General features: G+C 37.0%; 1 protein-coding gene across 7 annotated transcripts in view; it reads left to right on the forward strand.

Moving 5' to 3' along the window:
* Window positions 1–15,915, forward strand: part of LOC108596442 (syndecan) — a 103,653-nt gene that overhangs the window by 74,742 nt on the left and 12,996 nt on the right. For all 7 annotated transcript variants that reach the window (XM_033293283.1, XM_033293285.1, XM_033293284.1 and 4 more), the window contains exon 2: window positions 8,781–8,879. In XM_033293283.1, the coding sequence (XP_033149174.1) occupies window positions 8,781–8,879 (99 nt within the window). The remainder of the gene's footprint in view (window positions 1–8,780; window positions 8,880–15,915) is intronic.

The raw sequence follows: 15,915 nt of genomic DNA on the forward strand, positions 1-15,915 counted from the left end.
GCAAATATTATTTTTGTGAAAACAAAAACTTGACAAAATTGCTATGACAGCAACACTAAAAACTTTGTAGTTTAAATAACAACACTGACTAATTTGTAAGCACTAGCTCTGACTCACTCTAACTTTTTGCCATCTCTTTCTATCGTTGCAGGTAAGCGTTGGCGCTGGCATTGACGTTGGCATAAAAGTTTGTTAACAACACAAGCGTAAATACCCAAAAGGCTTAGCAGCTACATTATTTATGCCTAAGCCTTATCAACACACATACATACATATATTCGCAACTGGTAATAAATTTGTATGTGTGTGTGTGTGTGTGTGTTTGGGTTAAAAAGGCCTGCACACTTTTTACTTGCGGAAAATCTTCTATAATCGTTTTATAAATTTATGCGCACAGCAGCAACAACAATAGGCAAAAAACAGACTGCACATGCTTGTGGCTTTTAAAGCTGCCTCCAATATGTGTGTGTGTGTCATTATCACTTGAAAAGTATACCCTATAATCTAGATAATAGCGTGCATATGCGTTGGCAACAAATTCGACTTAAGTGTGTTCGTTACTTTTTGGCTGCACTTGCAGTTATCGATAGTATCGATATATTTAAGAGTGGCAGCCATTTTTATTGTGCAACAATATGCCCTAAACTATTTGCACATACTGTGTATTCAAGGTAGTAATTTATGCTAAAAAGTAAATGCGCTCTTAGCCTCAAACGAAATGTGAAGCGACATATTTTTCATACAATTGTAGGCAGGTTAAGCTTGGCTTAAGTGTCGTGTGCGTCGTCTAAATTGCGCAAATATGAGATAAAGTAAACAATAGCAGCGCACACTTTATAGCTTTAATATAATTAAACGCAAGCAGCAGACTAAACCCACATTTATGTTTTTCTTTTGACTGCACTCAACGCTAGAACTAAAATTTAATTTGCTATTTAATCAGCTCGAACGCTATCATTAGCTTAGCGCCAAAAATGGCAAAAAGAATTTTCAAAAATTTTCGCAAGCAACACACAATTTTTTGTTTTTGTTAAACTTGGCGCTTGGCCAATTTTAGAGCCACGTGCATTAATCGCTGATTAGTGTCCTACGTGCTGGTGCTGAAGCTAAATACAGCAAACATTGCAGTATGCGCTGTGCCTAATAAACAAAGCAGCATGTGTGGGTAGCTGTTGCTGTCGGTGTGTGTGTGTGTGTGTGTGTCAGTGGCCGTGCGCACATAATGAACTCAAACCGGCGAAAACTAAACAAGCGCTTAACTTAATTAAAAATGACATTGTATGGCGCAACGTTTAAAATGAATTTGTAACTGCTGCTGCCGCTGCTGCTGCTGCTGCGTTTGCAGTGCCGAAAAACAGGATATGCTGTATATATGATGTCCCAGCAGGCGTGGCAGACATACACGCAACAAATTTGCTTCTTCTTCTTTTTTTTTTGTGTCGCGGGTGGAGTTAGGTGCGTATGTGCCACTGTTTAGGGCTAGAAGTTTGACTGCTTTTCACATATTTTTGCGTAAAAATATTTGCGTTGCGTTTGCAAAATTGTAAATTGCTGGTTGTTTATGTGGCGCCACTTGTTTCCTACTGCCACAACACACATAAATATATTGGCGCATATTGCGCATACGCCACATTGGCGTTAAAACAATTTCGAAAACAAACGCGTTATTAATTAGTTGTCATAATACGTTTTGCAGCAACAATAAACGATTTATGTAAATGAATTAAATTAAAGAACTTATTAAATATTTTAATTGGATTTTTGTTATGCCAATTTGCATGTTAAACAGCTGTGTTGTCGCTTATTATTATCATCATTATATGTTGCCTGCATATCAAAATACAAACTTATTAAATATTAAACTCTGCCAGCTTGTTGCTGCGTTTTTGCTGCAAACGAACAAAATAATTTCGCAATCAATCAATTAAATTCACTAAGAAAATGTTGCAAATAAATTTTAATTGTTTGCCTATTATTCATAGTGCAAAGTTCCCTCTCTAAAGCTAATTGCTTTGCTCAAATGCAACACAAAGCGCATTATTTATGCAATCCCATTGACTGCAAGCTCAGCAGCTCTCAAGTAAAGCATAGCGCATGCATATGTCTAGCTTCAGTTTTAGTTAAGTGGCATCCAAGGAATTGCAACAAAAACAAATGCAAAAGCTAATTTAATCCTGGCTAACAATGGGTTAAGTTTATTGCAGTTGCTGCAACACTTAACCAATACGCTGCTCAAACGACAGCTTAAGCTTCGATAGCTTGGAAAGATCAAGATTGCCCAATGAAAGCCTCAATGTAAGCTTGAATGGGTCTAGCTGTTTATACAGACTCAAGGCCACATTGTGAGCTATACGTCACTCAAGAATGAAAATTTATTTAAAATGTGCATGGAATTATAGTCACTCATTTATATTAATAATATAAAATAGTTGCTTAAAAGCATTTCCAATTATATAAAATATAGCAAAATGGGAATAAACTATATATACATATATTTCAATTGGCCTGTTAAAACTTCTTGCATATGACGAGCTGTAAATAATTCTTTACTCGACTTGTAATCACAGCTGCCAATTCCGCTTTTTTAAATGCGGGAAAAATTTGAAAACAGCGGGAAATAATTTTTTTGAAAATGAAAGCAGCTTTTTCAATCTGCCCTTTATTGACTAAAAAAAGGTTGCGACCTATGAATTTGTTCCTTCTCTCAAATTTACCAATTTATTCACTCAAACCTTTTTTCTTTCCCGGATCTTGCTTTTTTAGCCCTTGCAGCTTTTTTTCCTAATCAAAAGTTGGCAGCACTGCTTGTAATCGCATATTTTATATATCGATATTATCGATAACTTTAGCAGCTATTTACTCAACAGCAAGTAGCTCTGTTAAAAGTACTTTTATGTCAATAAAATTATTAAAATTTAAAAAAACATTTGCACATATTTTGCTTAAGTTGCCCATAGTACAGAGCATAGCACAAGCAAGCAAACACAGTTATTGCAACTTCGTTTGTAGAGTGCAACAGCGTTAGTTAGTTAGTTAACTATTGATGCTGCGCTTTCAACTGTCTGCGTTTTTGGCCAATTGCCATTTGTTGCATTCATTGGCAATTAGTTTTGTGTCAATGCACAAATGTCTGCTCGTCTGTTCGTATGTGTGTGTGTGTGTGTGTATGCATGCATAATTTATGAAAATGCGCGTTGATTGAATTTGGCCAAAACATTTTTGGCAATGCAATTTTGTTTTATTAATGGACCAGACCAGACAATTACCAATACAAATGCAGACATGAAAGCTAAAAGTGCTCACTCACTCTCTCTCACTCTCTCTGTCGCTGCACTTGGCAATTAAAATTGATTTATGCTGTCGAGACAGTAGCAAACAGTTAAATGCACTCTACCAATGCTCATATATATTCCCAGCTCCAAAGTACTTGTACTAAAATAACAGCAACAGTGGCTACTCTGCATGGCTTTCTATCTTTCTTTTCTTTTATTTTGTGGGTTGCTGTTTTTGGTCAAGCCTTGCCAGACATACACACACACACACACACACGTGTGAGTTGTGCATTTATCAAATGAGCTACGCTGCTGTCGGCAGCTCTCCAGCCGCTAATTAGACTTAATTTATTTTTATTACTTATTTTGCTACAGTCTTAGTTGTTACACTTTTTTAGCACACAAATGATGTTACATTAGTATAAAGCAGCTTTAAGTACAATGCCTAGCGCTCAAAAGTATTAACTAGCTACAAAAAAAAATGTTATTTATGGCCCAGCGAAATTAAACGCAACTAATAGCAAAAGCCAAGCGACGCCAACTTCAGCGCTTGTCCTTTGCTGACAGGCACCTTCCGTTGTCCGTTTACAGCTACTATATACATATATCTTTTTTTTATATGAAGATGGACACTTGTAATTCATTTTGCGTGTTGCGACAGCGCTGAATAAACGGAAATGAGCTGGCAACGAGGCAACTTTTCTTTGCCGCTGTCTTTTTCAGTTGCTTCTTCTTTTTCGCTCTTGTTGTTGTCGCTGTGGTAATTTTTCTTAATTTTCTAAAATTTGTGTGTCTACATTGATTAAGTGAGTTTTAAATACAGCGAAATTTGTAACAAGTTCTGCTGCCATAAATTGTTGTTGTGAAGTGTACGACAGCTAATGTTAATTAACAGTGGCATTAACAGTAGCAGCAAGGCTCTAAAGCGCCAACTGTTGTCAAAAGAGCACAACTAAAAATTCTTAAGTTGTTGGCACAATTCAAGCGCTTAAAGCTTTGCTGTTTGCTTTTGTAAGCTCACTCAAAGTTGAGATATGCAAGTTTAAGCTATTCAATTATCGATAAATAAAATAGCTTTGTATTTAGCTTTAGCTTTGCTGTAAGCTCGTCATAAAGTTTAGTTTAAGCACAGCCAATATTTTGCAGAACTTTATGTACTGCTGAGTACTAATGTTAACTATTTGGCATGTGGCTCAAATTAAGTTCAACCCAGACTTTGCTGCTGTACTTAGCCAAGCTCCTTACATTTATCGATAGTATCGATTACGTTTTAAAACCTAATTGTCTAAATGAAACATTAGTTTTAAAAAGTGCTGTTTTACCTAAGCTTACGCTTTATTTTTAACCTTTTAATAGTGTTGGTGCTGGTGTTGCCAGACAGTTATAATTTCCCTGACTTAACTGTTAATTGCAGTTGCCAAAATGTACACAACTTCATCACTTACACTTTTAGTTTCATTTTTAGCACATTTCATGTATAGATATTGAGACAGTTATAATTTCCCTGAGTTAACTGCTAAATGCATTTGACAAATTCATCACTTCCATACTTAGTTGCATTTTTAGCACATTTTTATTTAAAGTTGTTGAGACAGTTCTAACTTTGCCTCACTTGACTGTTAATTGCAGTTACTAAATTCATCACTTCCACTTTTAGTTGCATCTTTAGTACATTTTATTAAAATTTCCCTATCCTGACTTCACTCCTTAGCAAAATGAAAAGCTTTGCTTTGGTTTTTGCCTGCACTACAAAAGCTTCGCCGCCAGCTGTGAGATTCGCTCAGCATGCGCAGTGAGCGCGCAGCTTCCCAACAACAAAACCGACCCAGTTTGCATTGGACCAAATGCTCATGTGTTTCTGTGTGTGTGTGTTTGTCCTTTATCACAACATTTGATGCTCTCCGTTTAGGCTCGTTTGGCTTTTGCAGGCGGCTAAAAGATACGTGTCTCTGCCAACAGTTTGCAACTTGCTGGTAAAGTGAACGGTTGTTGCTCTAAACGTGGCGCATTTGGCGCTGCTTTCCTTTGAACACAGTTAGTAGCAGTTGACGGTGACAGTGACAGTTGTTGAGCTTTGAGTGCGACGACTACTGTGCGTGTGTATATGTGTCTATTGTGGTTGTAACAACAACAACAACGCCAGACCTATTGACATTAAATTCGCATAAGAGGCGCTGGGTAGCAAAGTAAAGCGCGCTACAAAACTGCGCAGCAGGCAAAAAAGTAAGTAAAAATTACAAAAAATAGCAATAGCCACAAATGTAAATTGTTGGTCAAATGTGCAAATGGCAACGCTGTAGGTCAGTGTTACAATAGACAGTCAGCAACGAGGGCGTGTATATGTAGCCAAAGGTATGTATGCATGTATGCGTGTGTGTGTGTGTGTGTGTGTGTGTGAATTTCATATTTGTGGCGTCAGTAGAATTGACTTGGGGTAGCTGCCGCTGCTGCTGCTTTTTTCCCGTATTATTTGCATTGTGCTCCAAATTTACTCGTTGCTGTCAATTTAGCTCTACTTTACATTTGTGTGCGTGCGTGTGTGTGTGTGTGTGTGTGTGTAAACAATTTCCGCCTTTGGCTTTGTGTCAAGTCTTGACAAGCACTCTAACCCAAGTTACCTTTTGCCAAAACCCATTAGCATACGCATTTGACTTGAAGGCAATTCTGTGTAAATTTTAAGCTAATTGCATTGTTTATAAACGAACGCATAGTTCTACGTTGCTAGTTAATGTGTATTGTAAACATTGCAAGTTGCTTGTTTATGTGCCCCATGTGGCAAGCAATAATTCTGCTGTTCAATTAGTTTTATGCACAAATTCGAGCGGAAAATGACCATCAAGTCTTTGCCTTTGCTTTTATGAGCACTATAAACATAAAAGTTTTCCCCAGCGCACGCACACGCACAACTCACAACTGAGAACAATAAAGTCACACACACACACACACGCACACTCTCATGTGTGTGTGTTAGTTTTTGTGCCTCGCATAATAAGTTTTGATTTGCTTTTATTTGTCGTTTTGTCTAGAGGCCAAAACACTTGCCTGCCTGCTTGACACCTTAATGGTTGAGGCTTTGGCCAAAACAGCATTTGGCCTAATGAAAATATACTATAACAAGTTTGCAAACTGTTGACATATTTCTCATACACACACACACACTATGCATTATTGATAGACATTTAATGCGTGGCCAGCAGCCTACGTTGCGTATGCTTGCTGCCAATCTATAGAATTGGCATTGCCTACTTTGCAGCGCTGGCTACGTACGAACATTCGAGTGGGCTTTGCCTCAATGCGCATTTAGCTTTCAATTGGCCCAACTGACAGCTGTCATTGCCACCAGCCAGTCTGCCACTTGGCTGGCGCTATTGTTGCTGCTGCTGTTGCCTAGCGCATGCAATTGACACTCAACAATCGGAGCACTCAGTAGTGCAGCAGCAGCAGCAGCAACTGTCATAGAAATTGCAATTTTTAAAATGTCATTTGAACATGATACAATTTTAATTTGATACAAGTTTTAATTAAATTTGAAATATAAGCTGCAATCATTTGAAGCTGCACCTTAAATTTCCCATGTGGTTTATATATTTTATTTGTGTTTGCAAAAAGTCAAAATGTTGCGTATATTTGTCAATGGCAAAGTTTGTCACGGCATCACTATTTTAACAAATTAATTTTTATATTGCTGATTTCATCGCAGGCGATATATATGCTTTACTTTCATGCAAGAAAACTGTCAATATTTATATTGATTTATAAGCGTGCGCTTCTCACTCTCTATACTTGCATTTTGTATACCATTTTTTTTTGCACTGTAGCGTTTTCCTATTGGTTGTCACTTTATCTACGTTATTGTCACGTTTATTTTTTATTGGCACTCGCCTGACACAATTGCATTTCAATTTATGCACTTTTGACAAATTGTTGCCAGTTTAAAATTGATATATGCGCTGCTATAAAAATAAATTGCAAATATGCTCCCAACAGTGTTGCCGTGCTGCAAATGCATTGCCATAGCTGATTGACTATAACTGACTGCTACAGCTCAGTTATGCGTAAAATTACAGCGCAACTGTTATAAAAGTCGTTACACTCAACACCTTTGATGTGCGTTATGCTAACACAAAACAAAGGCTGCAAAAAGTTGCAAAGAATTTCATTTTGTAAAAAGTAATTTACAAAGTATTTAATAAAAGAGCTTGAAAAAAATACTTGAGTCAATATTGACAATAACAAAAAGTGTTGCTGAGTCAAAGAAGAGTAGATTTGATTTTAAGCTTTTACCCGAGACAGTTTTATTAGCAGTACTTTGTTTAGATATATTTTTCGCTTTTATATTACTATATAGCAGAACAGTATAAATAAATAAGGAGACTGCATTAGTTTTATTAAGAATTTTTCAAATGCAGTTAAAAGGAAAGAAGTGTTTATCCTCTATTGCTCTCCTTTCTACAGAATAGCAATATGATGAACGAGTTAAAGAACGAAAATACCATACTGCTGAAAATATAATTCATTTGAAAAAATAAAAGCAATGTCAATTTATTGAAACTCATGTAAAACCTACGTCAAGGCTTAAGTCTAATTGAAATTCAATTGCACAAATGTTGCAATTCAACAATTTATTTTTAAAACTCCTCGAACTATGTTATAAACTAAAGCAGCATTGCTTATAAAACAGTTTGGTCGATTTAGCAAATTTATAAACTAAATCTATTACTTTAGCGCAGCCGTGTACAATGTACATACAACAAACTTTGCAATGAGGCAAACAACTTTATAAAGGAGCCGTCTAGCAACAAAGCTGCGGTGATGTGACTTGCGTCACACAAATGTGAAAACTTGGCACACTCCACTCCACCACAACAAAAAAGCTGCAGATGAAGTGTTTATCAGCTTGAAGCGCCAAGCCTTTCATTTAGGTTTTTTGCGCGTACACACACCTGTGTAGGAGACTGTAGCTGAAGCTTAAAAGTTGGCGCTGACAATGTCGCCGAGTGATAAGTTTATGCCAACTTTTGACTTTTGCTAAGCCTGGCAGTGCAGTCTGTGCATAGCTTAGATAAATTAGTAGCCGAAAAATAAATTTTGAGTGCAGAGTCTCGTGCTGGCTCATTAATTATGCAGCGCAGCAGCTGTTGAAGGCAGTTTTTGTTTTTTTTTTTTTGTCAGTCATGCAATTTAAATATTTCATTGATTTTGCAGTTGCATCATTAAAAATGCATTTATTGCTGTAATTAATTGTTTTATGCGGTCGCCAGCAAAATTGCATTGCGGTTAACCAAAAGTATTGCATTGCATTTAAGCTTAATATAAATTGAAGCGATCCCTTTTTTTCTATTTCTAGCTTTAATTAATGAAATGCAAATATTTGCAGCAAATTTGTCTACAGCAAAAATAAAACAAGAAGCAGAAGCAGCTCACTTGACTTTTCGCTGTAAATTAAAAAAGTTTTCGCTTTTTCTTGCGCATTTTTAATTTATTCCTGCTCTCATTTTGTATTTACAGAAATCTGTGAAAGCTTCATCGCCAACCTTAACATCAGCACAGAAAGATGAAATTTATATCGATGAGGAAGGCATTGATGGCTCCGGCGGACATGGCGGTGTAAGTAGAGAAAAAGAAACTTTAAGCAAACATAAATTAGTTAATTAAAATGTTAAAGTGCTCGCCACTTAAATAAAGCAACAATAAATATTTGTTGGGCGCTGCGTAAACATTTCATATATAGTTTATGTAAATAGGTTTAAGCTTGTTTTTATGACTTTTGCATAATTCATAGAGCCATGTGCATATTAAAAACACATTTGTGCGCTCATTAAAAACTTGTATACTTTTCTTTATATGCAAACTCAGCTAAATAGCAGAGCAAGCTAACTAATTTTTAAAGCATTAGAGCAAAAAAGCGTAAGACTATATTTTTTTAAATGTTAGCTGCTGTTAATTTAATATTCCATACATATGTTAATAAATTTAGTCATTGGTTTCCATAGTGCAGCTGCGTAGATTTTTTATAGCATAGCACACGGCGCACGTGTTTAACGCGTTAAATTTTATGATTGGGTGCAAAAAATAGTAATAAAATACAGCGTTAAAATAAAATAAATGCTACTACAGCAAATAACTGTAAAAGTTAAATAAATGCAGGTAAATTTTAAAATCAGCTTAAACTTTAAAGCATTGAATTCACCTTGCCCACAATGTTTGACTAGTTATGTATGCTAATAACTATACATTTCCGCTAGCATAGCAGTAACTCAGCTACTTTATGCTAAATTATGCAAGTATTTCTCTGCTCCTCTTTTATTACAAATATTTGCAAAGTTTGTTTCACTTGCTTTGCTTTGGTACAAGAGCAAATAATTTTTTAACAATTTGTACGCGTGGCTTTGTTGTTGTTGCTGTTGGCCTGGCAGCTTATATAATCAAAAGTTTGCGTTGTAAACTCATTTGTTTATGCGCATGAAATGTTAATGCCAGCACCTTTTGTTGTGTGCGTGTAAGTGCGTGTGTGTGTGTGCGTTTAGCATGTGAGCGACATTTGTTTGAAAGTTTTTTGACACACACACGTACGCACATCGGAGTCAATTGTAAGCGCAGAGTTTTTGATTTGTTTTTAGCACACATACACTTGCAAAAAAAAAAAACTAATTAAAATGCGTTGCGCTGACATCGTCATCAAAACAAACAAAAAAAGTTTTACACACAGCAAAAAAAAAAATTGCACAAAAAAGTTTAATTAAATTCTTTTTTGCGGGTTTCCGATTTCTTGCTATTGGCTGCTATGATTTTAATTAAACATTCGCCAAATGTCGCCGTTCATTTATTTATTTTTTTCTGTAGCTCTAGCTCTTGGCCATGGAGTTTAAAAACTGACGCGTAATTCAAGCTGCCAGCTTGGCTTGGGTTGCATTGCATACATTTGGGCGCAGATTCTGTTACTAAATCAACACAAATGTATTATTGTCTGTGCGTCCTTTTGTCCCTTGTCTGGCTGTTTACTTTATTTTGCATAAAGCCATGCCAAAAAACACAAATAAAAGAATTGCTAGCTATTTGGCTTTTTACACGCCAAATTGTTCATTGTTGTAGCCAAATGCCAAAACGTGTGTCCAACTGACTGGCTGTCTGTTTGTCCCACTCACTGTTTGTCAATGCAATTGCTCTCTCTCTCACTCTCTTAGCCTTGGCTATTTTGTACTTTTTGTTGTGGCTACACATTTTCTCACGATGGCATTTTCTAATTTCCTCTGCCGGCTGCCGCTTTGCCATGTCTCTGACTCTGCTGCAGCATTTCCGCTGCGGTCCTGCTGGCATGTCCTGTTCCCTTCATATATGAGCTGGCATTTTTATGCAGCTGACACGAAACGCGCACGTTGCTTGGCGCTCATATGTATATATTATATATATATATATATATGTGTGTGTGTATTGCAACTGCTGCGAGTCAAGCAAATGTAATTTATTATACGCTCCACATTGCTACGTGGCCGAGCTGCTGCTGCTGCTGCTGCAACTTGCTCGCTTTAAGGTGATTAACGTAAGAGCAAAGAGACGCTACCAAATGATGTGCAACACATTACGTTATCTACTTTACGTTTACGTTAAATTAGGTAAAAAGTCACTAAAATTGCATATGCTGCTTGTTGTAGCTTAACAGCAATTTAAGACTAATGGCAGTGCAAAGTTTTAAAAGAAGCTGGAAAACAATTTTTAACATTTCTTGCAACAATTTGCAATTGGGTTAGCAGTTTAGTTTGGCTGAAAAGTTAAACTTGCTACAAATTTCTTTAGAGAAAGAAAGTGACAAGTAGAAGTCAACAGAAACAACTAAAGACAGCAAGTTTGATATTTAGGCGCTCTATTTATTTATTTACAATCTTAAATATTATACAAAATATACTCTAGCCTCTCTTTAACTCGGAGGTGAGCATCAAGATACTTTTACATATTTATTTGCATTTATATGTGTAGGTAAATCTTTAAAGCTGTTCAGCTTTTTGACTAACAAAAGATCAGAAATTAAATTGAAGCTTATTGATATACCTCAAGCATTTTTTAGCGTATTAAATTTCATTGTAAGAAATAACAATATTTATATTTAAATCTGTTTAGTTTTGTATTCAAAATTGGGCGTATCTAGTTTTCAATTTAAATCCAACAGAATGTTCGCTGCTATTTCAATTCATATAAAGTTCCTTTATCGTTATCGAAACGACAATTGTCAGTTAAGTAAAAGTTAGTACAAGTTTCCTTTGATTTATATGCATTTCCCCACAGTTGCAACAGATGTCACTAGCTTATTGGCCTGTGGCATTAATGTTTATAACCCTCTGAGCTCTCGGCACCTTTTTGCTTTTGCTGACTAGTGTAATATAAATGATGATAAATTTTCATTTAGCTTGCGAAAGTGTCAAGCGGCGTTGCCCCCATTAAACATATTAATCAACAGTTGCTGTTTGGGCTTAATCAACACCAGAGCAGCCAACGCACTGGCGTATGATTTATGATTGCGTAGCTGCTGCCATCACGTGTTTGTTGGCTATTTCGTAGGCATGTCAACAGCATAATTAGCTTTGGTTTGTCTGCACCACATTCATATGCAAATACGCAAAATAACAGAGCAGAGTTAAAGCTTCAATCTCAACTGACGCTCAACTGCAGCAGTTTCAATCGCATTTGCCCTGTTGCTGCTGCTGCTGCTGCTGTCGTAATAAGCCGCATGCATCGCATTTATAGCCATGGCAACAAGCTTGGAGCATACACAGCTGGACAGCTGCATGTGCTCGCCTTTGTTGATTAATAACATTGCGCATGGCGCACGTGTTATGGCCAAGCTAAGAGCCATGCAATGCAATCCCATAACACAAAGAGAGACAGAGAGAGAGCACAACAGTCAGCAGCCTTTGTCATGGTATGTGTGCCGCATTGACAATAAATTAACAACGATTTACATAAGCATATTGCACTGTGCAAAAAGAATAATGAAAAGCAAAACATGCCAAGTTAAGCTGAGGTCATAAATAAGGTTTGGGGTACAAAAAAGGCAAAGAAAAAAGTTTAAGAATAACGTATAGTTATACATTTGTTGCTATAAAATACGCAGCCTTGAATTATTTAAAAAATTATGGAAAAAATGTTATTTATTAAAATATTGTAAAAAAAAGGATAAGAAAGAAGTGTAAAATATATAACTTATAGTTATACATTTGTTGCTATAAAATACACAGCTTTGATTTATTTTTTAAAATAACCTTTTACACAACAACAAAAATGATGTACAAGTTTTTATTTATTAAAATATTCTGAGCAACAGAGCAGCCAGCAAAATTACATAGAATTTGTTATAGGTTACAACTTAAAATGCATAAATGGCTGCTTTGATTATGTGAAACTAAAAAAAAAACAAGCTATTCAGCTAAATAATAAATCGTTGCTTTTAGTTTATTTAAAGCTTTCAGCCAACAACAAAAATTAGATACATATTGTTATTAATAAAGTAGCAGAGCAGCCAGCAAAATTACATAGAATTTGTCATAGGCTTTAAGTTTTAATTTATTATTATTAATGCATAAATGGCTGCGTCGATTATCTAAAACTAAAAAAACAATGCATGTAAATAATAAATCTATGCTTTGGTACTAACTTTTAGTTTATTTAAATGTCAACATAATATTTTTAAACATTATCTAGCTATGAAAAACATAAAATTCAACAATAAAGTTGTTCTTTAAAGAACTAAAGCCTGCAATTGCTTTATTTAGTTATATGAATTTGAAAGAAAGCTCTAAAACGAAATCTCTTACTTCATTTCGTGCAGTGTATGCTGCACAGTGTGTAGTGTTAGATTGTAAATAGCAGTCGGGCAGGCAGGCCGACTGTCTGTTTGGCAGGCATCTGTTTTATATTGATGATGTAAACCTGCGCTAGAGCCAAAGGCTCATTTCGCACTGTTGTCTGCAATCGCCGCCGCGTTGTGGCATCCTGTTTGCTCTGCTCAAACGTGAAAATGCTCGCATCCTGGGTGTAGCTCTCATGCTCATTGTTGTTGTTGTTGCTGCTGTAGCTGCTTTTAAGTACGTGCATATAATTTTCAACACTGTCGTTGGACGCAGTCGAAGCAGCGGCCTGTCAATATCACTTGCTTACATGGGAATTTATTGGTGACAGCGCACATAATACATAATGCATGGCACACACGCACACAAACGCGCACAGCTGTGTGTGTGTGTGTGTGAAAAAGGTTTTTAGCTGCTATACATTCGATAGACATTGAAATTTATTGTGATTGTAAACGTTAACCAAAGGCAAAATAGCTGAAATGAGTTTATGGCACACACAGGCATGTCTGTGTGCGTGTGTGTGTGTGTGTTTGTGTGTATTTGATGACTGTTTTTTTCCCTTTTTGCTTTTGTTGCTGCTTCTTGTGTAATGCCACATCAAGTTACATGTTGATCTAGACACGAACAGCAAATCAGATTTGCCTTTGCCTGCATTCATTACTCAAAGTCTCTGCACACAAATAAGCAAAACAGTCAGACAGACAGAGAGACAGACGTACAGTCGGATAAACAAATGATGTTGCATTATAGCAGCAGCGGCATAATTCCTTTACAGTGGAGCTAAGCAGCACTAATCCATATGAAGCGTCGTCATAGCATTAACAAACTGAATTTTTTGTATGCGAGATTGCGCATACGCACTGCTGTGCCATAAAAGAATTGTGGCGACAGCCCAGCACAGCCGCCTGTCTATATTGAATTAAAAAGCTGCAACAACACACACACACACACAGCTACAGCTACAGCTCTTGGGTTTCGTATCAGTTTTGAAGTCAAGCGTAGAGATTGTCAAAGTTGAGTTTTCTCACTCTTGTCGCCATTTTGTTTTGACTCGCATTGTTTTTGATTTAGAGGGTGTTGCCTTTTGGGGAGAGTTCACTGCATAATTTATGGCCATAAATTTGCTCAACTTTACAAACAATTTGTTGTAGCAAAGTGTAGGCCATAAAACTCTTCGCTCGATAGCAACAAAATAAAAACAAAAGCCGCAATTTCATTTGCTTTTGGCTTTTGTTGTGATTAGCATAAAATTTGTGCGTTGTGTAAATTCGTAAGCTGTGTGTGTGTTGCTACTTCAATTAGTGCAACGTTTTGTGTGTGTGTGTGGCAGCCACTTGAAAAGCCAAAAACTCAAATTGCAGCGCAGCGTTCGGCACTTCAAAGTCGTGCAACGTCGTTTTGAATTGCAAATGCGCACAGGTAGAGCGCCCTCTAGCGTGCAGCAGCGGCAAACTTCAATTATAGCAGCAGACTGACAAACAAAAGCGTCACTGCAACTTTGACTTGGAGTTGAGAAGTTGAGTTGAACCACAAGTTGCAACAAACTTTAAGTGGCGTGGCGCTGGTCAAACATATTTATAGTTGCAGCTATTTATAGAGCATTGGCTAGTCTGCAAAGTCAACAGAGTCGCTCGTTAGTCGTCTTGGCAGCGAACTTTTGTGTGGCACGTTTCCCTTGACGACTATTTTCTTGGGCTGTGCAACATTTTTCGCTTGCAGTTGCTTTTTTTTTTTGCATTTTCCTTTGCAGCAGCTGCCATTTGTCGTTTGTCAACGTTTGCCTGCGCTGCAATTTGACTTCTAACCACATACTTGACTTTCTGCATGTCTTGTTCTCGCTCTGTCTCGCTCGCACGCTGTGTGTGTGCGTTGCCTGCTTTTAGGCGCAGCCTGCTGCAGTTTGTTGAACCTTAAGGCTGCTGCTGCTGCTGCATCTTGGGTCAAGCAACTCGTCTTAATGCCATGCATAATTCAACTGGAGTTGCCACACAGTTCTCGCACATGCCACAAAATGTTGCTGTGGCTTGCAAGTTAATTACATTTGTTGCAATACGTGCAAAATCTAATGCAATGAGGCACGCAGCACCAAAGGCGGCACTCACAGTGGCCAACCTGTTGTTGTTGTTGCTGCTGCTGCTGCTCACCATTGTGGCTGCTAGAGAGATAATGCCACAACATTGCGGTAGCATGCTCATTAGTCAAACAATGCGCTGTGCAAATATTTGGCCAGCAAACAGGTCTGCGTTTAAATATTAAAACATAACTAATATGCAAGTACATTTGGCTAACGAGCACAAATTGTTAGCTCAAAATCAATCTATTTGTATATTTTATTTCATTATAAAGTGTAAAACTTGCTGCAGCAAAAGTTATGCACAGCAAACAGCTTTTGTCTATGTCTGGCAGCCATTGCTTTTGTTTGTCTTCGGCAGCCATCACTCAATTTCAATCTCAAAGCAAACAGCTGCTGTCTGTCATTCATGCTTTAAAGCAAGCAGCTATTGTCTGCCTGCTATGCACACTGCTTTGAATTATGCACAGCTGATCGAGCAGGCAGCTTAGCGTTTTGCAATTGACTGAGCGCATGTTGCACGTTAGCAACGCCCCATTGATGTTGCTGTTGCATTCATTTTTAATGATGCTGCTTTTTGTCGCACATAACGCAGCAATTAAAACAACTTTAACATGCTTGCAACACATTTGTGCTGCTTGAGCTCTCTACTTACAACATTTATTGATTTTATGCTAATTCTTTTTTCGCATTTTTTATGACAACGCCAGCTAATCTGATATTTGCTTTT

Source organism: Drosophila busckii, chromosome 2R (assembly GCF_011750605.1).
Source record: "Drosophila busckii strain San Diego stock center, stock number 13000-0081.31 chromosome 2R, ASM1175060v1, whole genome shotgun sequence".
Classification (NCBI taxonomy): Eukaryota; Metazoa; Arthropoda; class Insecta; order Diptera; family Drosophilidae; genus Drosophila; species Drosophila busckii.